Source organism: Ochotona princeps, chromosome 1 (assembly GCF_030435755.1).
Source record: "Ochotona princeps isolate mOchPri1 chromosome 1, mOchPri1.hap1, whole genome shotgun sequence".
Lineage (NCBI taxonomy): Eukaryota > Metazoa > Chordata > Mammalia > Lagomorpha > Ochotonidae > Ochotona > Ochotona princeps.
This window is the reverse complement of record NC_080832.1, coordinates 2,477,044-2,502,718: the sequence shown is the minus strand read 5'-3', so window position 1 is coordinate 2,502,718 and position 25,675 is coordinate 2,477,044. Positions and strand designations below refer to the sequence as shown.

Genomic DNA, 25,675 nt, shown 5'->3' with positions numbered 1-25,675 from the left:
TTGATCTTAGCCAAAAGGCCGAGAAATCACAGAGAAATAACTCAATTTCAAAAATACAAATATCATAGATTTTCTCTGATAAGGTGGCAGTTAAGATAGAATATAAAAAATGTATAGGAATTAAATGATCACTTTGGGATATGAGTGTTGTGTTTAGCCCAAGTTTATACTCCTATCAAACTGCAATCCTAGCACTTTTGACGTGTTCAGAGCTGTGGTTCATGACAAATGAAGCCATTTCATAGAGAATATATTAAAATTATACCTAAGCAAAAATTGAGAGAGGAAGGGAGGGAGAGAAGAGGATGGGAAGAGGACAGGGAGGTGAGGGAAGTGAGGGAGGTGAGGGAAGTGAGACTATCTTCTTGGAACTGTACTGAGGAAGCGTAGTGTCTTCACATCAATATAAACATATAATAAAAAGAAAAATTCAAGAGACTAAAATATGTCTTTTCTATTAGTGAAGAGAATAAAATAGTTAAATACAAAATAGAGTTTTAGGCTTCAGTGATAAAATAAAAATGGTAAATTCTGGAGAGCTGAAATCGACTCCTGGAAGTCACCATCAAGCAGTTAAAAGCAGGTGTCACGTGTAGAAGGGTCAGCCTTACGTGAGCCTGCCTTCCGGCTTCTCTCCACAGAGGCTGAGGTTAGAGCACACAGGGGCTGATGAGGGAATTCCTACAGAGGAAACGCAGCATGTCCCAGAGCTGAATTCCTATTCTCAAGCCATTTTCAGAAAGGCCAAGGATACTCATGAAAAATTTAACCATTAGAGTGAATGTTAATGACCTCCTGAGACAGATAAGTCTGGAAAGACAACAGAGCATGTTACAAACAACACACCCTACCAATTAAAACCATAACTTGACAGATGAGGAAACAGGAAAAAAATACATTTACTCAATCTAGTGGAAAAAATCAATCAGGACAACAAACTCACAGAAGATCCAAATGGCCAAAGTGGAAGCTGGGGTTTCTAAGTAATTAATGCATACACTAGATAACCTTCAAAAATTATATTTGACTCCAAAAGAGGTGGGGAGTTTCAGGGGCACTAAAAAATGTAAGAACACACCCAAAGGAAGCTCCTACCGGGGAGACAGTGTCAGACTGCACAGACTTTCCTGAATAACCAGGGGAATTAGGTCACACAGTGAGACTCCAAACTGACACTCCAAAGAAATGACACGATCCATCATGAATTGTAATGTAGTATGGAGAGGTTGAACACATACTAGCTGCAATGGAGAAACAAAAGACACACAATTGAACAGAAAGCAATTTTTGAAAGAAAAAAAATGGTCAAAACATTCCTAAACTTCCCTGGAAGTGGCATCTCACAGATGTAGGAATCTCAGAGTCCACTCAGCAGATCAAGGCATAAAGCAGCCAGTCTAAACCAGCATAACACAGGAGAACACCGGTCAGGCAGGTCGCTGACTTCTTGTCAGGGAGAAAGGCGCTGGCCAGAGATAGTGGCACAGCACTCATGATATGCTGACAGAAAATCACAAACTCAGCAAAAATATCTTAATAAAATGAGACCAAAGTCAAAACATTTCCAGATTTAAAAAGGGCCTGACATGGTGATCTAGTGGTTAGATCGCCACCTTGCAACTGCTGAGCTTCCAGATAGGTACTGGTCCATGTCCCGGCTGTTCCATTTCCCATCCAGCTCCCTGTCTGTGACCTGGGAAAGCAGTCGAGGATGGCCCAAGTCTTGTAACCTTGCATCTATGTGGGAGATCGGAAGAAGCTCCAGGCTCCTGGTTTCAGAAATGGCTCAGCTCTGTCTGTTGTGGTCACTTGGGGAGTGAACCAGCAGACAGAAGATATTTCTCTCGGTCACTCCTTTTCTCTTGAAATCTCCCTTTCCAATAAAAAAATACATAAATCTTTTAAAAAAATCTGTTACCAACACTCTTTAAGCAATATTAGATGATGAAATTGTCTGGACTTCAGTGAAACCACACCACACGGAAATCTATTACCTGAATGATTGAAAAACATGGGAAATAATTTACCTGTAGAAAAACATAAACAGTTTCCTTGTATTCTCATCTGTCAGTTGACTATATAAAACCATTTACAATCATGTACTTAAGAAGTCCTCAAGATGTTGATAAAATAAAATGTGAATTAGGAAAAAACTTGGCATGGGTTCTAAAAATGCTTTGCACCAAAGTAACATACATTTTAGCTTCACCTACATTAACTTTTAAAAGCATTTTTGTATGTAGTAATTTAATGCATAATGGTAGATGAAAATATGGATGAAAAAGGAATTCTGATTTCTTTTTAAAAATGATTTTTACATGAAATAGGAATTGAATAATATTAGCTAAATGTGTGCAGGTAAAAATGTACATTCTAAACCCAACAGCAACCACGTAAAAATACAAAGAGAACCCAGCAATAAAAGACAGTACAGGACACAGAACACTAACAATGTACCTCTCATTAAAAGAAAAAAGGAATGGCCAAAGACAAAAAAAAAAAAAAAAAAAAAAAAAAAACCCAAAGAGAAAATCACACAAATGGGCAATAACAAATGTAATTTGTTTGAATGTAAATTGACTAAGACGTCCATTAAAAATCAGTACTGCCAACTTTCAACTACCACCATTTGCAACAAGTACCTTAAGCATAAGGACAACAAATTCTTAGAAGAGAATGTAGCAGGCTAATTTTCAGCATAGGAAAGTTGTGTAAGTATTTTAGACAAGGAAAACTTTCTGGAGAGAAACAGAAATATTTCAATTCACATTGATGAGAGAGTAAATCATAGAGAAGACATAATAGTTGTAAATATATGAGCACCAAATAACAAAGTTTCAAAAATATGCAAAACAAAACTGATGATACATAAAACCTTCAGCTTTGTCTTTACTAGAAACCAAATTTCAACTTAGAAATAGGAAAAATATATTTGTAAGTGATACCATCTGTGAAATAAACAGTGTGTCTTATGAAAAATGCTATTGGACAGATTTAAATAAACCATTTTTATTTTATTTTTGACTAAGGGTCATACTGCATTTCACAGAAGAAGATAATACACTTTCTTTCTTAAGTGAACACATAAAAATAATTAAAATGTCAATGTGGGGGTAGCCATTAGGCCTAGCAGTTAAGGCCCAAGGGTCCAAGAGGCACACACCCCTTGGGTGCAGCTTCCTGAAGATGGAGATACTGGGAAACAGCCGGTGATGGCTCTCGCACCAGGCTCCCTGCCACCCACAGGATAGGGCTTCTGGCTTCCACAGAGCCAGGAATTTGGAGATACTGTAGGAATTTGGAGACTGAATAGCAGATGGAAGGAATGTTAGAGTCAAAGTGGTTGTTGTTTCTGCTTGAAATAAAAAATACTGAAGTAGAATATTGTTTCTGTTTAAATATTCATGATGCAAGGGGTCAAGGTCATGACATGTATAACTGGCTTTGAAATGGTAATAGAATGGCTTTTGAATGGTAATAGAGAAAAAGAGACAGAAAATACCGCAACAGGTTAGCAATCCTTGAAACTAAGTGCTAGGTCTGAATGGACATTTGGTCAACTCTACTTTTCAGTAAGTTTGAAAACTGTGTCAAAAATAGTTTAAAATAGTTTAATAGTTCCACAAAAATTTTGTACAGTCAGTGAAAGGTAAATATTACATCACCAGGTATGCACGATAAATTTCAATACAGTTCAGTGATCAAAAAGTTATGAGTAAATGTGAGAATTCAGTAATTAGCAATAAATGGGTCAAGAGTTCCAAAGAATCAGGCAAGTTCGCAGCTGGAAACATGGCTCCCTAAAGAAAATGTTTATAATACACGATGTTAATATCCTTAACAAAAAATATAGGCTCAAACTGATTCTTAAAAAGTAATCAGGTCAAGACAAAATAAGCCAAGTTATTGGCAAGCAATTACACACAAGTGTGTACAAAAGCAAATAAACATGCAAAGATCTTCAACACAGCGAGCAGTTAGACGGCGCGTTCAATGAAAAATGACCTCTCATCTGACTCACAGTCTTTCCAGAAATTAAAAAAATGTGTATAAATTTACTGCAATCTACGCTATATATTTTTTAAAGGGTCAATAGGCAAAACTGTGATTCTAAAAGCAAGGGCTTATTGCAACATCATTTTTCATGTGAAATTCTGGAAACATGAGCCATAAATAAAGGAAAGGGTAACTAAGTAAACCTTTTTACATAGGTCTCCACTTAATATTATACCATGCAATTCCTAACACATTTGGGACAAACATACTCAGCTTCCAAAACAGAGAGGAAGAAAAGCGTATGTGTGTGTGTACACTGTGTATGCTGTGCACACACCCCTGTGGAAGAACACAGGCAAGAAAACAATGTGCGGAATATTTTACAAAATAAGTGTTAGGTGCAACCATGCAGAAGAGAACATTATTCACTTCTTGCATAATCCTCTGCACTCATTTAATTGTTAAAATGTCATCTTTAATCAGTGTCAAAAAATCGCATAATCATATAAACATACAGAATATATATATACGCATTAACCATCAACAATTATTTGTTAATAAAATATGAAATTATTTTGATACTATAGTTATGATGCTTAAAACGGTAAAGACAATTGGTGCCAGTTATGGACTTTTAGCTACCAGCTAAGTGGGCTCAGGAAGCCACAGGGACCTCATGGATCTTGTTATTGCTCCAGATGATGTGAGCTCCCACAGACCAGGTGACTGGGCAACAGCTGCACTGCACAGTGCCCTGCCCACGGGGACTGAGGGCTTCCTGGAACACCCCAGAGGACAGCCAGGCTTCCGTGAACTCTGAGCTGTGTGTTCATATGATCATATGTGGAAAATATGACACCTGTATACAACATTTTCTAGGATTCTAACCATTTTGTAAGGTTCATCCTCACAAAACTGATCAGCCTGTGTTGCAAATGACTGACACTTCACCAAAGGCACCAGCATCATCGTACAGGAAGACATTCACTCTCTTGAAAAAGGTTATCTGTATTCATGAGGCTTTTTTCCTTTTTAAATAATGTTTATATTTATCTATTTGAAAGGGAGAGAGAGAAAGATGGAGAATTACAAGACAGGAGACATGCTACTCACTGGTTCAACCCTCAAATGCACTGAAGCCTGCCCTGTGCCAGGCAAATTCCTGTTGACAGAAACTCCGTCCACACCTCCCAGGCAGGTGGCAGAAAGCCAACCCCTCGAGTCATTACCTACCATCTCCAAGTGCCTATCAGGAAGTCGGCATCTACGGCAGAGCCAGGGCTTGAACCCAGGCCTTTCTGGGTAGGAGAAGCAGGCGTTCCACACGTTAGCTTAATGGCTGTACCACATGTACACCCTGATGTTTATGTCTATATTCATTTGTAAAAATAATAGCTTGCTTGGGGTATCTATTAAGTTCTACTTGTCAGAACTAAACGGCAAGCACTGACCACAAATGCCAGTCCCCCATCCTTGTGACTGCAATTCCAATTTTACACATCAGCATTGAGTTGTGAGAAGTGGATCCACTCCCACTTGCTTCTGCACCAAGTGACCAAGCCCTGCCTCCTGAGGTCACCATTCTCCTGGCTTCCCTTTAACAGTGCCTACCCCCGTGTGACGAATTTATTCCCTCAAAACACTGTCATGAATTCTGCTAAAAATCAGATAAACAAAGACACGTAAAAACTCAGTCAACAATTACATAAAAATCACATTTCTTTTCCCAAACATAAATTTATGCCAAATATCAATTTAATGCAGACAGTTCCTGGGCTTGTAAACGTTAAAAGTGACCATTACCTATGAGACTGGTTGTTAAGGTTTAGTGATCCAGTCTGGCACATCTCTTCCAACTGCTTCCTGTTGCCGAAGTACAGGGCGAGGTCTGTGGCAATGATGGCTTTGCGGATTATCTCAAGCACCTGTTCGTACTCACTGGAGCTCAGGGTGGAGAAGATGTTGTGCCCCTCCAACTAGGGAAAAGCGAAAATAAAAACCACCAATAACGAGCACAAGCTGAGACAACACTGTCAGTCAATGCTACTGGACACTAATGACACGTCTTGGGTAATGAGCAGATAGGCTGGGATGACTGTGATGAAAACAGCCACTCCGGTTTCCCTTTAACAGCAAAACTACCCTTTGAATCAACCACATGACCTGAGTCACTACATGGGCTACCACACAATTTCAGTGACTTAAATATACCTAGTTTCTAGATATGTTTTGGTAGCTAAAGGACACGTCAAGATCTTTTCTTCTTCAGCTACACATTCAATAATGTTCATCTTTTATTGGAACACAGAGGCCTTAAAAAGCATTTTTGTCTACTCCAGTTTGTATCAGAAGAAAATATTTTCTGTGTCTTGGAAAAAAAGAATCCGTCACCTGTATAAGCCGCTTATTAAGACCCAGGGGAAACCCTTCTTCGAGGCAGGACCCCATTTACAGAAAACACAAATCAGTGAAGGTAGCCTGGCTTCTCCTGTCCCCGGAAGGAAGCTGGGAGTGCAGCTCATCACCCTGAACAAGAGCAAAGCCCTGGCCGCCTGCACTCTAATTTCTCAGAATTCTTCCTCTCCTACTGAATGTTCTACAAAGCCTTTACAGTAATCTCTCTCAGACAATTTTAAGGGGTTTTCCCCTAGTTGAGATTAAAAAAAAAAAAAAAAAACTTTATCCAAACATCAGGTTGAGATGATTAAGATAATTACTTTTCAGTAACTCCATTATCAGTAAATAGGCTCCTGCCTCAAATCGATTTTATTTTCCTCAGTCGACATGTGTCGATTGAGAAGGCACGAAGACTTCAAATTTCACTTACCAAAGTGGAACTTTTTCACAAAATCAGGTATCTCACTAAGACACTGCTTCACACTCTGAAATACAGTTGTACACGTACCACTGGCTTTCCTTTCTTTAAAAATAAATATTTGTTGGGCCCGGCGCAATAGTGTAATGGTTAAAGTCCTCACCTTGAATGCACCAGGATCCCGTATGGGCACCGGTTCTAATCCCGGCAGCTCCACTTCCCATCCAGCTCCCTGCTTGTGGCCTGGGAAAGCAGTCGAGGACGGCCCAAAGCCAGGGGACCCAGCACCCACGTGGGAGACCCAGAAGAGGCTCCTGGCTCCTGGCTTTGGATTGGCTCAATTCTGGTCATTGCAGTAAATTAGGGAGTGAACCAGTGGATGGTAGATCTTTCTGTCTCAGTCTCTGCTTTTAAGCTGCTCTTTGAATAACAGTTAATATTTATTTATTTATTTTTAAAGATTTATTTATTTTTTTTTTGGAAAGGCAGAGGTACAGAGAGGAGGAGAGACAGAGAGGAAGATCTTCTGTCCAATGATTCACACCGCAAGTGGCCACAATGGCCGGAGCTGCGCCAATACAAAGCCAGGAGCCAGGAATTTCTCTCCGGGTCTCCCACGTGGGTGCAGGGTCCCAAGGCTTTGGGCCATCCTCAACTGCTTTCCCAGGTCACAAGCAGGGAGCTTGATGGGAAATGATGCCGCCAAGACACAAATTGGTATGCGTACAGGATACTAGAGTTTGCTGGTGGAGGATCAGCCAATTGAGCCATCACATCAGCCCCACTACTGGCTTTTCAATCATCAGATTCTTTCTATATCATTTATTCTTAAGGTCTTAAAAATGCTTAAATTACTCAATGATAAACACAACATATGGACTCGGTTTGAGCTACTTGTTTTCCTGACATTACGGCTTTGCACTACAGCAATTTCAAACACATGATTTTACATTCAAATTGTAAAATTAGTAAGAACTTCTGGATCCATTCAAGATGGACATAAAAATCCATCCAAAATGAAGTATTTGCTGAAAAGCTAGCAAGGTTTTGATTCAAAAGAAACTCTATAGTTGCTATATACACTGGCTAATTTTGTTTCTAGACTTTTCATACTGTAATCTCATTTTAAGTCACAAATGAGGTCAAGGAGGAGGATGTGATCAGGACAAGTGAGAACCACTGACCCGGCTCTCGAGACACGCGTGAAACACGTGCGTTACAACAGAGCCTGGCTGGCCAACAACGGGTGGAGGCGAGGAAAGGTGGCTGAACTTGTCACTTTCCAAGTCTGTCCCGATGTCACTGCTCTTCAATTTGTTGAAGCTTGCTAGAAGAAAGCCCTTTCCGTGCCTTCGGCTATGAGCTCAGCTTGTCTTGGACACGCTCAGCAGTGAAGCGTGGCCGTTAGCCTCTGCCTGTTCAGAAACGAGCAGGTCTGCCGGGCGCTCGCGTCTGTGCGCACATCTGCCATCAGCAGGCCCTTGCAGGCAGTGAGGGCTGGGAGGCATAAGCAGCCTTTGGTAGCTGCAAGTTAGGTGGTGGGGGTACGATGAACCACCACTGTAACCACAGGAACTGGAGGCAAAGTCAGAACCAACACAGGAAGACAAACGACCCTTGTCTGGAAACGATTAAAAATACTAGTAAATCTAAGTCATTTCCCCTAAAGCCTTCCACCACTTAACTCCGTATAAGAGATTCTCACAGAAAGGCTTTGAAGCTCAGAGTTTCAAACCCATGTGCCTCCCAATGCTTTCCAACTAGATGACAAACCATCGTGCTAGGGAGCCACAGGTATGGTGTGGATAGTTCAGGAGCTTAGGGACGAAAAAAGTCACAATGCCTTTAAAAGACACATACTACTCAGCTTCACATTTAATTACCCAGTGCATTAAAACACATTCAAAGGAAACATTACAGAATTTTAACTAAGGTTTAGGGATCGGCCTTAATTTTGAATCTTGTTCTGCCACTTGCTATGCGAGGCAAGGACAAGTCACTCAGTGCTTGAGTTGCATGTCACCCTTGTTGTAGAAAGGGGATGAGCACAACAGCCTCATTAGGACACCACTGAGGATGAAGGCAGAAAACAGTGAGTACTAAACACCGCGTAAAATACACTGCTCACAACAAAATCTACTGGCATGACTTATTCAGACAGAATTATGGGAAAAGCACACAGGACAGCCAGACCAGTTAACCAACCAGGTATGCCCAAGAGACAGAATTATGGGAAAAGCATACAGGACAGCCAGACCAGTAAACCAACCAATTAACCAACCAATATGTCCAAGCCATGAACTTTCCTCTAGCCCTTGACCCTTCCCACCCTAATCAACTATGTAAAATCATCAACATAAAATGAAAAAGAAAAGATGGTGTTGGATACAAATGCACCTGCAAGACACACTTAAGATGAACTGGAAGAACTTACAAAAATAAAAAAAGTATAAAAAGTAATGAAAAAGACATGGGATGCCACAATATTTGATACCAAAATAAATTTCTGAAATCACTTGTTTTAAAAACAACCAGATAACTAGCTAAGAATGAGAAAAATCAGTCCCAATGAGTCCTTCATTGTGCAAGCATGGAGAGCATGTTAAGGCACACAGGTAGAGGTGAACCTGCAACACAAACACTGTGGGAGAAAGAGCAGACAAAACGTGATGCAGTGTGTTGTCAGGAGCCGTGCACTATAGCCACACTGAAGCCATTTTGAATATAGACCTATGGGACAGTGGAAACCCCCGGTTGGCTAGATGCTTGGGAAAGAAGTTATGAAACTAATCACACGCTTAGCTTCAATTGTTCCTAGCAACTGTTTCAGAATATGATTGATGCTGTACTTACCAACATCTTGTTACTGATTACCTACGCTATTGTCGATATGTGGGTTACTATTGTTGATATGGTGGCTGCTCAAGAACAATCGGTCTTGAGACCATGGCTTGCGTCCCAGCTTCTCTTTCCCTGAGCCTTAGTTACTGAAGAATATAAAAACCCTCAGTTGAAATCAATAAACTGACAGCTTGATCAGACCTACTGTCTTGCTGTCCATTCTTTGTGTCTCTTGTCCCTTCATTCTCTCCTAGGTGGCTGCAACCCCGTTGACTGTCCTGCTGGACAGGACAAATTGGCGCCCAACGTGGATGTGTGCAGACCACCGACAGAGAGAACGCCGTGCCATCATTCATGGAGAGGCCTCTCGTGGTGTCGAAAGGAACACCGGTTGAGCAGTTTCACGGTTGACCCGCCGGAAGTCGAGCTCGTGGGAAATATTCACGGCGCAAATCTTACGGAGCCAAGGTAAGATGGGACAAGCATTATCATAACATGACCTATTCTTGCAAGGTCTTATAGATTCATTCAAGACACGAGGAATTAGGGTGAAAAAGAAAGACCTCAAAACCTTTTTGGATTTTGTTGGTCTGATTTGTTCCTGGCATCCCCAGGGCGGTTCTATTGATGAGAAAACTTGGTGTAGAGTAGGTGATTGTTTTAAAGATTATTATGAAGTTTTTGGACCTGAGAAAATTCCTGTTACGGCTTTTAATTATTGGACTTTGATTTATGATATCCTAAAGATTGAGTCTCAGCATCCAGATTTACAGATTTTGGCTTCTGAGGGAGAATGATCTCTTAAAGAAAGTCACTCTCGACTGTCCACACCTATCCCCTCACCTTCCCCCGGTTCTCGACCATCTTCTGTCATTATAGATATTGAGGCAGAGTCCAGTGCCAAGCCCCTTGAGCAATCTGCCACAGAAACTATATGCTCTCAGATTAATAGTCATTCACAACGACTCTCACCCACCTCCACCTTATGCTTCAGAAGCAGCAGCTCCTTCAGCCCCTGCCTCATTACTAGAAGAGGAGCCTGTAATAGAACCCCATAAGAGTGAAGCTTCAGCTCTCCCCAAGAAGAGTGTAATATGCTGCCCTGTTATTCAGACCCCTGCACGAGGTGGTGGACACCACACCACGAACATCAACCACTGCAGTTCAAAGATCTAAAAAATATTAAGCAAGCAGTGAAAGATTATGGCACTCAGACACCTTTTACCTTTGCCCTTATTGAGTCCTTTTTAGGCATGCATCTCCCACTTCTTTACCCAACCCCTTAGCTGAGAGAGGCAGGGTAAGATAAGCCATTTAAGGTTTATTAAAAAAAAAAAAGAAAGAAAGAAAAAGAAAAGAAAAGAAAAAGAAAAAGAAAAAGAAAAGAAAAATATGTTCTGTAACTTGATGTAACAAAAGTAATCTGATAAAGAGTGATCCAAATCCACTGTTAAATTAACTTAAAGCATGAGCTGAACCTATGTGTGCTTGTTTTATAAAATATCTCCAGGTTAAAGTATTTTGAAGAAGAGTCTGGAAGTTGCAACAGGTTTGAGAGTTATATGTCTCTGTTTCGACATGTTTGGTGTTTGTGCTTATGTTTGTTTTGTCAATATTCTTGGTGTTCTATTATTTTTGTCCGGACAAAACTAAATTTTGTTTTAATATTCTTTCTCCAGTTGTGTCTTTGTCTTGAATTGTTAAGTTGTTGTTCTTGTTCTGAATTGGTGCGTGTGTGACTGACTGACAGACGAGATGGGACGGACCATGACTAACCCTTTTTCTCTCTCCTGGTAAATAATTTTAGAGAGGTCTAACAAATTTAACAGGACCTGGCCAGACCAGACTCCCCACCTCCACTGGGAAAAATTTGTGTGTCATTTTCTTGCTGTTTGGTCTTTAGCTTACAGTGCTGTCCTGGCATTGATTAGGTCTAACAGTATTCAACATGTTCAGTTAAATGCTAAAGGTACTTTTGTTTAACTCATTTAGACCTCTAAATTTTTCAGAGTTTTAAACCAAATCTCATGACTTTGGGGGTTCCAGTAGGATCCCTGGAACTCTCAAAGATTGAGACAAAATTTAAATAATGTACTTGTCATTTAAAATAATTTGGATTATAATCTCACAATATTACAAAATTGTGCTAAATTTATTGCATCATATATGCTATTAAAATAGAAGAGCATTTATGTTCATTGGTCAAAATGTTTCCTACTCATGAAATCGATCCAGATTGTAAATTACTTGTGTTCTTACTTACAAGGAAATATGTGAGATTTTGCCTTGCAGGAGAACAGCAAATTCTTTAAAGACGTATAGTAAAATTGGTCATAATGTGTATATTTTCTGAATGTTTGCCTTTAAAACAATGGAGTTGAAGTCTGATTCTTTGTGAAAAACAGTGTTTTAACATCTTCTTTTAAGTAATTTTCATTTTATTGATAACCAAACCTGTTAACTAACTTCAGTAAATTCCAAGGTAGTCTCTCAAGACAACAGCTAAATTGAAGTTTTTTCAGCTCTCTTGACTTTAATAAAACAGAAGCTGAGGGGAAGCTCCAGGCCGATCAGCCATAAAACAAGGGCATGCTTGGAGTCTGCCCTTTGAAGAATTTGGGACTTTGACTTTGTCCCTGTTGTGGTGATTCTTATCTGCCTTCATTTTAAAAGGGAAAAATTTCCAAATCAGCTAGAAGAAGACTGAAAAAACTTCTCTTTCCCGGTTTTGAGGAGGATTTGTGCTAAAATGTGTTTCCATGAATTAGGAGAAATGATTGAAAATTGCTTAAAGCCATTGTATTTAAAAGTTGGTATGCTTTTATTAAGAAAATGTTTTAAGAAAAGTTGAGGAATGAATCTTGTAAGCTTTGCGTATAATTGGCTATAATTTTAAAGATACTATTGCAACATTGTGTAAGTCTTTAACATTAATACCTAATACATGCTGATGTTAAAATTGATATCTGTGTTCAAAAAAAAAAGTTTTTGAAGTGTGCATACATAGCAATGCTAGTAAATACCTAAAAACAAAAATATCTTTAATTGTGAAAACTGTTAAAAAATGTAAGCATTGAAAAAAAAAAAAAAAAAGAAGAAGAAATTGAAGCATTGAACTTTAAATAGCCTCTGTTTAATGGGTAGCTTTGTCAATTGTCTATCCAGCTTCAGTAAGCTCTATTCTTGTTCCAACCTTTGAGTTTGTTACAGTTCTTAAACAGTTAAGAGATGATTTTATGCACTAATTCCCATGTTTAAGGTTATATTTCCCTTTTGGTGACTAAGGAAATATACATTTTGCCTTTCAGTTAGATAATCCCTTGTGTTCTGTATATTGTCTTTGTTAAATTCTCATGATTTAAAAGAACTGTGTTTAAGAGTATTTTTTGGTATGTATTTACTTTAAAATGTTTGGGTGATCATTTATAAGTGATAAAAAAATTTTTTTGATGTGTTGTTTGAATCAGTCTGACTAAATGAATGGATATTATAATGAGGAATCTTTGATCAGATACTTTAGGAACTCTTGGCATATTTAATAGGTTTAACTCTTCTGGTTCTGGAATTTCTAAATAGGCCCCTGACAGTCTCAAACTCAGAAGAATGTGTTTCAAAGGTTGTATCTTTCTGCTAATGAAGTTAATTGTGAGACAAATAATTAATTAAATCTAAAAAAAAAAATTAAATTGGGGGTGAGAGGGGATTGCAGAAAAGACATTGGGAAACCTTGCCAGTGGGAAGCCAGGATGGCTAAGTCTAAAAAGTACAAGAGTTTGTAAAATTCTACAGGTGGTATCACAATGCTAAACATAGATATTTTATTTTCTAGGATTCCAGCAAGCCTATTGTATTCATTAAAGCTAAAGTTTAATTGTAAACTATAGTTTTGGTTTATTCAGATTACTAAGAGCAAAATGTAATTCTAAATAATTGGTAACTTGAACATACTTAACAGAATTCTCAAGTAGCTGTTACAAAAGCTGTTTTGTTTTATGTGTGTTATCTGATATGCATGTACATGTTTATGAATGAAAATTGCCAAGCTAAATCCTTTTTAAAAATTATGTATAGATGCATAATTAGGCTCTTAGAGAGTCATGTCTGTTACTGTTTTCTTAGGACCTACAAGATCTGTTCAGCTCAATAGTTCTACACGATTTTAAATGGACTTACTGCTAGCGTACAGTTTCAAGATTGGCCATGGGAGCCCAAATCCTCATAAGCTAGATGGAAAATATATGGGTATATGTATGCAAGTGTTTAATGATAACTCAGATGTCAGAGAATGTTAAAATGCTCCAACATGGGAAACAGCTCTTACAGCAGACTCATAGACTGTCATTTTTAAGAAGCACTCAGTGGCCTCAGAATCAGCCCAAAAGGCATTCTGATCTGACAGGAGAGCCAGCAAGAGAGCAAGCATATCAGGTGTGGAAAGCCAGGACGCTGCTGCTAAGAGTGTCCCTCCGTGAAGGAACTCAGTGGTCCACGCCCCAGTGCAAAGAAGCAACCACCGAGGATGGTTGTGCTCTTCTCTCAATGGAGGAGAGAACTTCCACTTTGTGTGTTGCCAGGTCTGATGGGGTTGTTGTTGATTCAAGAGGCTTCCACAGCCTAAACATTGCGTGTCTGGAGCCTCAGGTGATAACTGACGTCACATATAAGAGTGCTAATTTGTTAAATCCACTAGAGTCACTGTGTACACTGGCTTCCCATGCAGGACTGTATATTCAGTCATAGTAAAATTAATAGTACACCTTGCTGTATTTTAGTATAAAGATTTATTATCTCAGTTTTTTATTATGTCTGAATATTTAACTCTTTTGCTCTAAGAAGTCAGCTTGCATTTACCTGTTCTGTGATGGTCTTATATCCTGATGCTGTATGCTAATCCTTGCATTGTTACTGTGCCTTCTGATTGATCTAGGTTAGCAATTTTATGCAGCTAAAAGAAGTTTCATGTATTCCATTGAGCTTATTGAATATGTTCCAAAATTTGAGACTTCAAGGAGTTAATTTAGACAGGTGTAAATCTAGTCCACAGTCTTAAATTAAAGTTTACTCTAACAAAGACTGAAACCTAATAATTCTTTTACATCTAAGTTCTGAAGCTCAAGTATTCAAACTGCTAACCGAACTCACAACCTGCTAGGCTGGGAAAGTTAACTATGTTATGTCTTGTTATTTAGACTTCAAGAAAGAGAAACCTTTCAAGTGCCAGAATGTACATCGAGCACCTAATGACTTCTGCCTTCTATCAGGAACCACTAGATGGATCCCCTACAGCTGCTGTTACCCAACGGCGCCCCCCCCTCAGCAGGAAGTAGTTAAGAACAGATGACGACGTCCCTTTTCCCTAAAAGCAGCTGGGGTCCATTTCTCTGTTTGGAAATGTAGGAGCTAGATGGGATAATGGGAAGTTAGGGTCTCCGGTTCCTGGTAAAACTGTCTTGTGTACATGTAACAATGTTAGTGCTATGAGATTCTTGAATGTTAGTATTTTCAACAATACTTGTACATTGTTAAGTATGTCTTTTTGAATTTCGCAAGTCAGCTACTCCCCAATATACCATCATATATGTGTCACTCCAGTAAAAGTCCACAATGTTTTGGCCAGAGTGATAAAAATCAATCAATACCTCCAGGGACAATGGTCTAGCGCCTTCCTAAATTTCACCAGTTAGCCACAAGTATAATTAAAGTAAATGAGACCCGAGTTCCACTCATGTCAGGAGAAGTTATTCTAAATGGCATTAAACTGGCAGCCTGCATGTTCAAGGAATGGAGCAGGATGATGGCCTTAGAAACCTCGATGGTTGCTGCACTAGTAGTTGCCATGCTCTTCCTGTACTGCATGCACAAACAGCAGGCCTGGGAGCAAGTTGTCATTGGACAAGCCATGATGGCACTGGTTGTGGAAAATCCTAGCACTCAAGTTTGGCTGAGCATGATGTGTTAATAGGTGATCAGAGCCAGATAAGATCTGACGAGACTCTCCAAGTGATAACCCCCCATATCATGAAATGCGGCTCCAGTCTTCAAAGAGGCTTGTCTAATATAATGGGGCACAGCCTTTGCCAGATAAGTGTTTAGCCAATGACGGGCACCTTTCTGATACCCCATCAACCTAAGACAGGGAGCCCTGGATGACTGGCAGGGCTGCCCAGAGACGGGTAAGAGCTGAGGGTCCCTCAGAATGAACCTAAGACAGGCAGCGCTTATCTTGCTTCACGAACTTTTCTCTTTTTGCCACTTTCATTGATATATAGAAAAAAGGGGGAGATGTCAGGAGCCGTGCACTATAGCCACACTGAAGCCATTTTGAATATAGACCTATGGGACAGTGGAAACCCCCGGTTGGCTAGATGCTTGGGAAAGAAGTTATGAAACTAATCACACGCTTAGCTTCAATTGTTCCTAGCAACTGTTTCAGAATATGATTGATGCTGTACTTACCAACATCTTGTTACTGATTACCTACGCTATTGTCGATATGTGGGTTACTATTGTTGATATGGTGGCTGCTCAAGAACAATCGGTCTTGAGACCATGGCTTGCGTCCCAGCTTCTCTTTCCCTGAGCCTTAGTTACTGAAGAATATAAAAACCCTCAGTTGAAATCAATAAACTGACAGCTTGATCAGACCTACTGTCTTGCTGTCCATTCTTTGTGTCTCTTGTCCCTTCATTCTCTCCTAGGTGGCTGCAACCCCGTTGACTGTCCTGCTGGACAGGACAGTGTGTCACGTGGGGAAGGTGCTGGACAGACTCTCAGCCAGCAGTAGTGGACAAAGGGGCCACTTTGGCACTTACTACAGCCTCCAGTGGGAGCTTCCTCAGTGCCCACCATGACCCACACACAGCACTGGGCCCCTACCGCTGGGGAAGTAGTCTCCTGTGTCCTAGCAGGAAAAGTTAACGGGAAATTCAGCCAAAGAAGACTGAAGATTCACTCTCTAGCTATTCTTAAACGTGTCCTTATTTCATTTGTGACTTAGCCTCCCACCACTCAGTAAGGCTTTCCCAGTTCTTCCATCTCATGATGACCCAAGTCAAGGCAAACTAGGATCTCATCCATATTTCCTGGGGCTGGTGTCACGGTGCAGTAAGCTAGGCTTCAGCCTGTGGTAACCATGTCCCACTGGCTTCTTCACTTCTGACCCAGCTCCCCACTTACGGCGTGAGAAAGCGATGGAAGATGGCCCCAGTTCTTGGGTCCCTATTCCCACACCCCCATCTGGGTGAAGATCCTGGCTCCCGGCTTTGAATCCATTCAATTCCCCGCCATTACAGCCATTTCAGGAGTGAACCAGTAGATGGAAGATCTCTCCTTCTCTGCTTTTTCACTGTGATTCTGCCTTTGGAATAAAACTAAATTTTTTTTAAAAAAAGCCAACACACTTTGTGAGTTGTTCCCTCTTGTGTGACTGTGTACTATGGTGGAAGTTAAATTCAGAAATATTTTTTATTAGGCACTGCTTTTTGCATTTGGCCCACTGCTGTCTCTGGTTGGTCAACAGCACTCTTCTGATCACCCACATCTCCCAGGAGTTATCAGCGGCAGCCACAGTGAAACTGGGTTCCCAGATCAGCAGAACACGCATGCACACTCCACACAGGGACTGCCTGGCACCGAAGTACTCCCAACCATTAACACAATGGATTGCTTATCTTACACATGGCTTTGTTGCTAATTAGTGGATGATTTCAAATCCACCCTCATCTATGAAACAATGCAGACAAAAGCGTGCCTGCAGAAGTGAGGACAGCGGAGGAATGGTGTTTTGTGCTTAAACAAGATTTCCCAGGTAGTTAAATTATATAACTTAGAGTGCTCCATCTTGCTTCAGAGACTGGAATTTGGAAGTTTCACTGCTACCTGATATCATATATATATATATATTTTACTACATATATTATAAATGTTTTGAACCTCATGTACATTCATCTGAATCTGTAGTAGCCTGCTGTTCCTGTAATACCGTCAGTAATTTATAGTCTCTCAACAAGAGAACAAAGCTGTCCCTATTATGCCTCCAACAGCTACAGGAATGCCATGTGTCCTATATGGATTCTGACCATCCTCTGAAAACAGCCAGCAATGTGCTTATCTGAACTTACTGCACCAGGTCCTGTGGCAATGGCCTCCGTGCATCAGCTGGAGCCCACAGCACTGCCTGCCTCTACGGATACAAAGCCCCCTGAACCTCCACTTTGGACAGCAGCCATGGGCGCTCCTCCTGGAGCTTAGGGGACACACACAGCTTCCCCTTCCCGCTGCGCTGCCATCACTGCTATGTCACACGGTTTATTTTTAAAATATTCATGGCTAACAGAGTTTTCAATTTCAAAACTTACTCTGTTATATCTTAAATAGGCTTTTATGAATGCTATTAAAATTAATTTGTAATTTAAATGGCCATAAAATTTCATTGTCAAATGCAGGAATTCAGCTCAGACATGGAATGCTAATTCACTGAGTCCAAATTCTCCCTAAATGAAGACATCCTGGTGTCCCTGCTGGCATTTCTCCTTCTGATATAAAGCAAATAATCTCAAATGATGAGTTCCAAGTAGATACAAACTGTCATAAGCTCCATAGTGTTCCTCTAGTTAAACAAATCACATTGTACAATGACATGTGTATCTTAATTTAATATGCATGTAGGCTTATATGTATCTACATATGTGTATTAATACCCACACCTATCTATCTGTCTAAGAATACATGACTTAGAAGAGAAAGGACTGGAGGTGAGTGGTCACCAGGAATGAGGTCACACACTGCTCTAAGACAGGACCTGCCACAAAGAAGGACAGCACGAGTGCCTTCCTGGACATGGCTTTCCAATGAGTAAAGCCGCTCCCAGTGGACAGCGCTCCTCCCTTTCACCCGAAGGTGCATTTGAGTAAGTTACTGTCTACGCTCTCAGGGCTGAGCGAATGTGGCCACTGAGCAGGCAGGACTGCCAACCGCCTGGGTGGGCAGGCACAAGTGGGAGGCACCAGGACAAGTCTGGAAAGCTGGGTGGAGGCCAGTAAAACATGTCCCAGGTGATGAGAGGGAGGCTTGGACTACCAGAGGCACAGTGGTTCTGCTGAGCAACCCTGGAAATTCGAGACCTTCCCCCGGGTATGTCCAGGGACCTCGTGAGGGTCTACTTAGAGGTGCTGACGCTGGGAGGAAGAGGTGGGTGCAATATCAAGGCCAACAGAGACTTTTTAAGATTGTGCATTTTAGGAATCCAATCATTAAAACTTAATAGCTGCTTTATCAGAGATAATTTGATGAGAAAAGTGAAGAAAACAGCAGTACATTTTTGCACTGAAATGAGACCTGCCACATCTAGGTCTATCATAAATGGGTATCCAAAACCAGCAAATGAAAAAAAAAAACACCAAGGAAAAATTTACCCGATCTTTCAGATTGACTGTTCCATATATGCTAGTGTACAAATACAGTACCCTATCTGCTTTTTATCAAACATTGATGTTATTATTCTTGATAATATCTCAGCTAGCTGATATAACACCTACAAGACAAACATGCATATTTGCATACTCAAAAATCTCTACAAAATCATGTTTAATACAATATTTTCTCTGAAACCCAGTTGTGACTCTGAATAGGAGGTTCTGGAATGCCCTCACAAACCAGCACCTTCTGGCAAGTTGCCTGGCTGGGCAGGGATTCAGGTGGATGGGAGAGGCGAGCGTCTCACCTGCAGGATGGACACCGTCTGTGAGAAGTGGTGCTGCTCCATGGTGGAGGTGGAGTAGAGGGCAGCCAGTGGGTGGTCGAACTTCTGCAGATAGCTGTTACTGAAGCCCCTGTGGTCCAGGTCGTGACACAGACACGCAATCAGCAGGCCTTTGCGCTTCAAGGAATCAGAGAACACGGAGATATTCAAAACACAGACACACAGCTCACAGTCAGCTCAGCATTTAGAAATCTGCCAACTTCCAGATAATGCATCTTCTTTTTAACCAGGCTCAGTTCTCATCCAAAGATCCATTCAAAGGAAATTCTGACAAGCAATTGCTATTACAAAGAAGGAACTTCATCTCGGAGGTAAGCAAAGATGGAAAAGGAAGGAGAGGAACCCCACCTCAGAGGTTAGCAGAGGTGGCAAAGGGAGGAAGAAGAGTGCGGCGGGCTCCAGGGAGAAGAGCACCAGTGCACGGAGCAACAGGCACTTCAGGGTGAGCTTGGCCTGGAAGCAGGGGCGCAGGGAGGCAACAGGCCAGGGAGGCCCAGGATCCATGGCCTTGGGTTCTGAGTGGTCAAGCGAACTCTATTTCTGCTGGAAAGGCAGATTTGTGAAGAGTGGGAGGGGAGAGAGAGCTTCCATCCACTGGTTCACTCCCCAATTTATTCAGTGGCCATAGCTGAGCCAATCTGAAGCCACGAACCAAGAGTTTCTTCCAAGTCTCCCATTTGGGCCATCCTCGACTGATTTTCCAGGCCACGGACAGGGAGCTGGATGGGAAGTGGAGCAGCCGGGATATGAACCAGCATCCATATAGGATCTTGGCACATGCAAGGCAAGGACTTTAGCCACTAGGCTATTGCTATGCTCTGGCACAAGAAAGCTACAGGTGGGGCAGGTTAGCAAAGAGTAGACAGGAAGGAGTTCATGGCTGAACTCCACAGACATGAAAGGGACATGGCTGATTCACAGCAAATGGAGATTTGCCAGCTTTTGAACTGTTAGTGTAACTGGCCTCAGCAAGATTGTAGTTGGAGGTCAACGAAGGGCAAGGTCTGGGCCTCAAGCACTGTAACTCCAAGAATCCTGAGTGAAGAAGGGAAATACCACAGTGGGACAGAATTTCCAGGGAGCGTGCTCAGTGCAATGGGAGGCAGACAGGAGCCTGCAGGTCTGCCCTGGAGAGCAGTCGGTGACCTCGCACTTGGGAGTGGGACCAGCACAGCAGCCAAGGGCACACACTGACAGGAGGGCATGCCGCTGTGGAGTAGGGGTGTGTGAGAGCAGGAGGGTTAGCGTCCAGAGAACTCCGCACTATTTTAAGAAACACAGACTGATTTTAAAAGGCACCATGATGGGGAGGTAGTGAGAGAGAGAGAGAGAGAGAGAGAGCGAGCGAGCGATTTTTCCACTCTGGTTCCCTTTCCAAATGTCCCCAGAGAGCCAAAGTGGGGAGACGGGGCCGGACCAAAGCCAGGCGTAGGAAATTCCATCTCAGTTTCCAATGTGGCGACAAGGACCCAAGTCCTCCAGGGACCATCACCTGCTGCTCTCCTCTGTGTAAATGGGAGTGATCCAAAGACGGAAGCTCTCTCTACATCACTCTGCCTTTCAAAAAATCAAAACTAAAACAGAAACACTGCTGTACAGTAGCTGAACAGTAATAGCTTCATCTTTCCCATTTAAGCTCAATTGTTACTGAAACTACTTTCAATGATTTTGATAAACTGTGTCAGATTTATGCATGTGTAAAGAATTTACAATCAAGTACTTTTGTTAAAATTTTCCTGAAATTTGAATGGCTCTATTAGAAACTAAGTAAACTCTTTAGAAACTGTATTTGAAAAATTTACATATGTTATTTTGTGATTGTTTTTATAGAAAAGAGTCTTGACCCTTTGGGACACGCAATGACATACTTCCCAAAGAGTTTTAGTCTACATTAACAAAATTTTGTTACATATTCTCAAAGTTTTCATTTCTAAAACATATATTTCAGTGCTATTTGAAAAGATAATTTCAATAGTTTTTTAATTCACAGGCTATTACTTGGCAAACAGAAAAGGATGAGATCACTTTCTCAATAGAGATGAACAGAGAAAATACTGAAACTGTCAAATATACAGGGGTCAGTGAGATAAAAAATGTTCTTTTAAGCAAAATTATTTGAAAAAAGAACAGATCTCGCTTGAATCCTTCTGGGGGCGGGTGTGGCAAATGGTAGATTACTTACTAGGTTAAATACTGCTTTAACTAAACATTATCCTTAGGAAACAAAAATACTGGCAGGAAAAACCGGCCAGTCTAGACTCGCTGGGGATTAAAGCGGCACCTTATGCTGTGGTTCTGAAACACTTGCGTAGTACGCGAGCTTAGTCCGGCAGATGGAGAACCATATGACAGACCTCAGGCACAGTGGGTTCCACGGGAATGTGACCTTGAGTCAGCCACAACAGACTCTTCCTGAGATAGCGAATTCAATCCGGGGGATGCGTGAGCTCTGGGGCGCCAGCGTGGACAGAGGGAGTCCTTCTAGGCCAGGAGATGCAGCAAGGAGCAAGCGGCACCCTGGCCAAGGTGCTCCCCACCACTCAGCACCTGGCTGGAGTTTGGCGTCAAGAATTTCAATTGTGGGAGGTGAATGGCCAAGCCAGTCCCCACATCTGCCAAGTCATGTTTCTTAGAACTTTGGTTATGTCACCAACTCTGGGTATGCAAAGTCAAGCAAGACAGTGAGACATCGCAGAGCCCTCCCGCTGTCTTCTGCAGGAGATGAGGGAGCGTTTGTGTCTGGGCTGTACTGAATGCTCTGGGCTCTCCAATCAGCAGCATGACCCATGGCTAAGGGGTGTGAAAATGCACTGTATTTACACCTCGGCAGGGTCCTTAAAAGCGAGTACTCTGGTGCAGTTCATGTTTCTTTACCTGCATTTCAAACACTAAAGAACATGCAAGCGCCGGGGTAGAGTAACGTAAACAGTATATTTCTATCAGTTTATGGACTGAATCCACCCTGAGCCGACAGCCCACAAACCTGTCACCAGGGTGCACACCCACCTCCAGGTCAGTGAAGAGCCCGTAACTGTTCTGCAGTATGGCATACATGCAGTGAGCCACCGTCACCGCATGCTTCCAGTTGTGGTAGGGAACCCGCCGGTAGTTCTTCTTCACAGACATGATGAAGCGGCACAACTTCTCGAGCTCAAAGCTGTGTGGAAAAGAATCCACCATGAATGAAGGCAGCAGAGAGCCACCTTGTCTCAGGACTGCCCTGCAGAGGCGCAAGCCTGCCTGTTGGAGACACCCCCACGGCCCCACCCCTGAGCGCGGGGTCTCACTCAGAGCTTCTTCCTGGGCCCTGCATGGAATCAGTTCTGCCATTGTCACTGCCGCACCAGGCAGGAAGCCTGAGACGCAGCATGCGGTGGCCCGGCACTAATCCTGGGGGTTAGGTGCGCGATTTCCCTCTAAGGGGAGTCCAAACGGAAAGTTTCAAATGCCTATCTAGTAACAACAGTGAGGAACCAATTGGTCAAATTCTCCATGGGTATTTAAGAAATAATGGAAGTTAGTTATCCACTGTGTGTCCACTTCTAAACTGTCAATGTCACCGCTCGAAAAAATCCACAGGATCCAAAAAAACCACAGAAAAACACAGAACCCAAGTGACAATGTATTCTTACAGAAACTACGAGCTCCTGAAAGGCACTTCATGCCTGAATGAGTAAACAGAGCTCAGAGAAGCCATTCCCTGAACTTCTAAGTTTGCACATTTAAGTAGGGAATCATGAAAGGCCGTGGAGGATCCACAGTAAGAGAAGGCAGGGCTTACTGAGGAAGCAAAGCACCTTGCACTGGGAGCCTGCCTCCTCCCACTCTAACAGGTGCTCACTAAGCTGCAACCTAACGCCCTGTTTACACACAGGGTTCTAGACACACCTTCTAAGCCAGGCACTTCTCTCTGGGAGCATCTCTGTCATTTTCAGTTTCAGAGCAGAAAGCAGTGGGAATACCTATTTTCACTATAGCCTCTTAGACATGTGGCTGTTAACTAGGCTACGAGCAAACCCTCAGGCAACAGAGGAGCTCCACAGGCACTCCGTACGGGCGGAAGCACAGTCCAGCCATTGCCAAGTGAAATCATGAGAAAAATCGAGACGCGTCCATATTTAAAGATAACGAGAAGCAGAGACATGGTGACGCAAGGTTGGAGAGGGGCAAGCTGTGCGGCTCAACAGGTGAGAACGAGCTCTGGTCATTCCTACCAGGAAGTCCCACAGGATCGATGGACCATGTAGACAAAAATCCCAGGCCACATGTTTTCAAAAGGACCGATGTCAAAGTGGAACCTGAAATCAAGAAAAGGCATGGCAGAGTTCAGACAAACACACAAAGACAGATCAGACCACTGTCTATCAAGAAGCTTCGAGACAGAGGGAGCTCAGCCATCCTTGGCCTGTCCTCTCGGTCTCATCTCTGGTACTCAGAGAATTCCAGCAGGAAATCCCATCTATTCCCTTCAACGCGTGGCCCACTAGTTAAGTCACTGACTAGTTTTCTGTTAAATAACATGTAAGGTTAGGATTTTGCATTAGAATGTACAAAAACATGACTATTACACATATACTGCACAATCCATTCATAAAGCAGAAAAGGCATCAGAAATATTAGCTCCCAGTGAAATTGTTCTGTCTCCTATCTTTAAGCCAAGATAAAAATTTCATAAGTGTCAACATCTAAAGTTATCATCTATTTTTCACACGTTAATTTAGTTACCAATATTCAACTATGAAAACCAGTGCAGTACATACGACAGTACTTCTATAAACTTGCTCAGAAAGGGAATAATGGCATGTCCACTTCACTAGAGTAAGACTGTAAAATCTATGCAGTCACCACAAACCCCGTTTTCCTACCAGACCCCGCATGCATTCATCCCTATCATTCTGAGCACAAATAAACTGTCCATTTCTACACATTTTGGAAGTACTCTCCTACTTTCTAGAATTGTGAGGCATATATCAATTCTGCATCACTCCTGACAACTCCCAATGTGGTTGAAAGTACTGGTTTGTGCTAAGAATGGACCCACACCGTATCTCAGGTCCAGACACCAGTGACTTAAAGACAACAGCACAAGGCTGGGAAACAAAGCATGAATGTCTAACTAATGTCTAAACTCTTCAGTTTAGCTGGAAAGTCTAAATTTCTACAGCAATGAGAATTTTATGACGTGTGGTTGTTAAAATATCCAATGCCATTACTTTGCAGCGTAGAGCACGCAGCAGGGTACCAATACATGCGTGCATTTAGGTCAACTCAATGCACCGTTGAGTGCACACTGCTCTTGCAGGTAACCATCGGAAGGCAACAGCAGCACAGGGAAGCCCACATAGCATACGGGCATGCTCCTTGTCCCCTCTAGCCTGCCTCACTGTAGGGTCCAGCAGCACAAACACCTGCTCCAAAGAGGCTGGGAAAGCATGACACCCACAGTTCAATCTCCTTGCAGAGGCGCGCGGGCAGGGTGAAACGCATGAGGCCTTGCCACTCCTCCGCCGTGCAGATGCTGTGGTAGGACAGCTTCTCCATGGTCACCCGGTAGATGCACTCCGAGTGACGGATCCTGTGGTACATCTGGGAAGCAGACAGGAAAATGAGAACAGGAAAGCTAGCAGAAGGAATGCTTGATGGGTGTCGTGTGGCTGTTATGGTTCAGAAGTGCTGCAGTGGAAACAAAGCTTTGTATCTACGAGTACATGGAGGACGCATATAATCTGAAGATATGAAATAGTTCCTTCAAGAATAATCCACCACTTCCTTTGCCATTACAGTTGAGTCTTGGTTTAATCGATTATTTTTTTTTCCTATTCTTTAAAGTAATAGCTTTGGGGTTTTGCTGATGCCACAGTAACATGCTCAGACTTATCACACAAATTTGCATATTTTAGTCATCAACCGTGGGCACAGAGTGGGACTGTTAATGGGTTGTTAATGGAAAATGGACAGGTTTTCTTTTTTTTTTTTTTTTAAAGATTTATTCATTTTATTACAGCCAGATATACACAGAGGAGAAACAGAGAGGAAGATCTTCCGTCCAATGATTCACTCCCCAAGTGAGCCGCAACGGGCCGATGCGCGCCGATCAGAAGCCGGGAACCTGGAACCTCTTCCAGGCCTCCCACGCGGGTGCAGTGTCCCAATGCATTGGGCCGTCCTCGACTGCCTTCCCAGGCCACAAGCAGGGAGCTGGATGGGAAGTGGAGCTGCCGGGATTAGAACCGGCGCCCATATGGGATCCCGGGGCTTTCAAG

At 42.1% G+C, this 25,675-nt stretch overlaps 1 protein-coding gene across 3 annotated transcripts in view; it reads right to left on the bottom strand.

Moving 5' to 3' along the window:
* PDE10A (phosphodiesterase 10A) overlaps nt 1–25,675 on the bottom strand; it is a 244,064-nt gene that overhangs the window by 19,656 nt on the left and 198,733 nt on the right. For all 3 annotated transcript variants that reach the window (XM_058678443.1, XM_058679547.1, XM_058679001.1), the window contains exons 14-18: nt 24,856–24,998; nt 23,627–23,710; nt 22,419–22,569; nt 19,374–19,529; nt 5,800–5,972 (exon numbers count right to left, since the gene is read on the bottom strand). In XM_058678443.1, the coding sequence (XP_058534426.1) occupies nt 5,800–5,972; nt 19,374–19,529; nt 22,419–22,569; nt 23,627–23,710; nt 24,856–24,998 (707 nt within the window). The remainder of the gene's footprint in view (nt 1–5,799; nt 5,973–19,373; nt 19,530–22,418; nt 22,570–23,626; nt 23,711–24,855; nt 24,999–25,675) is intronic.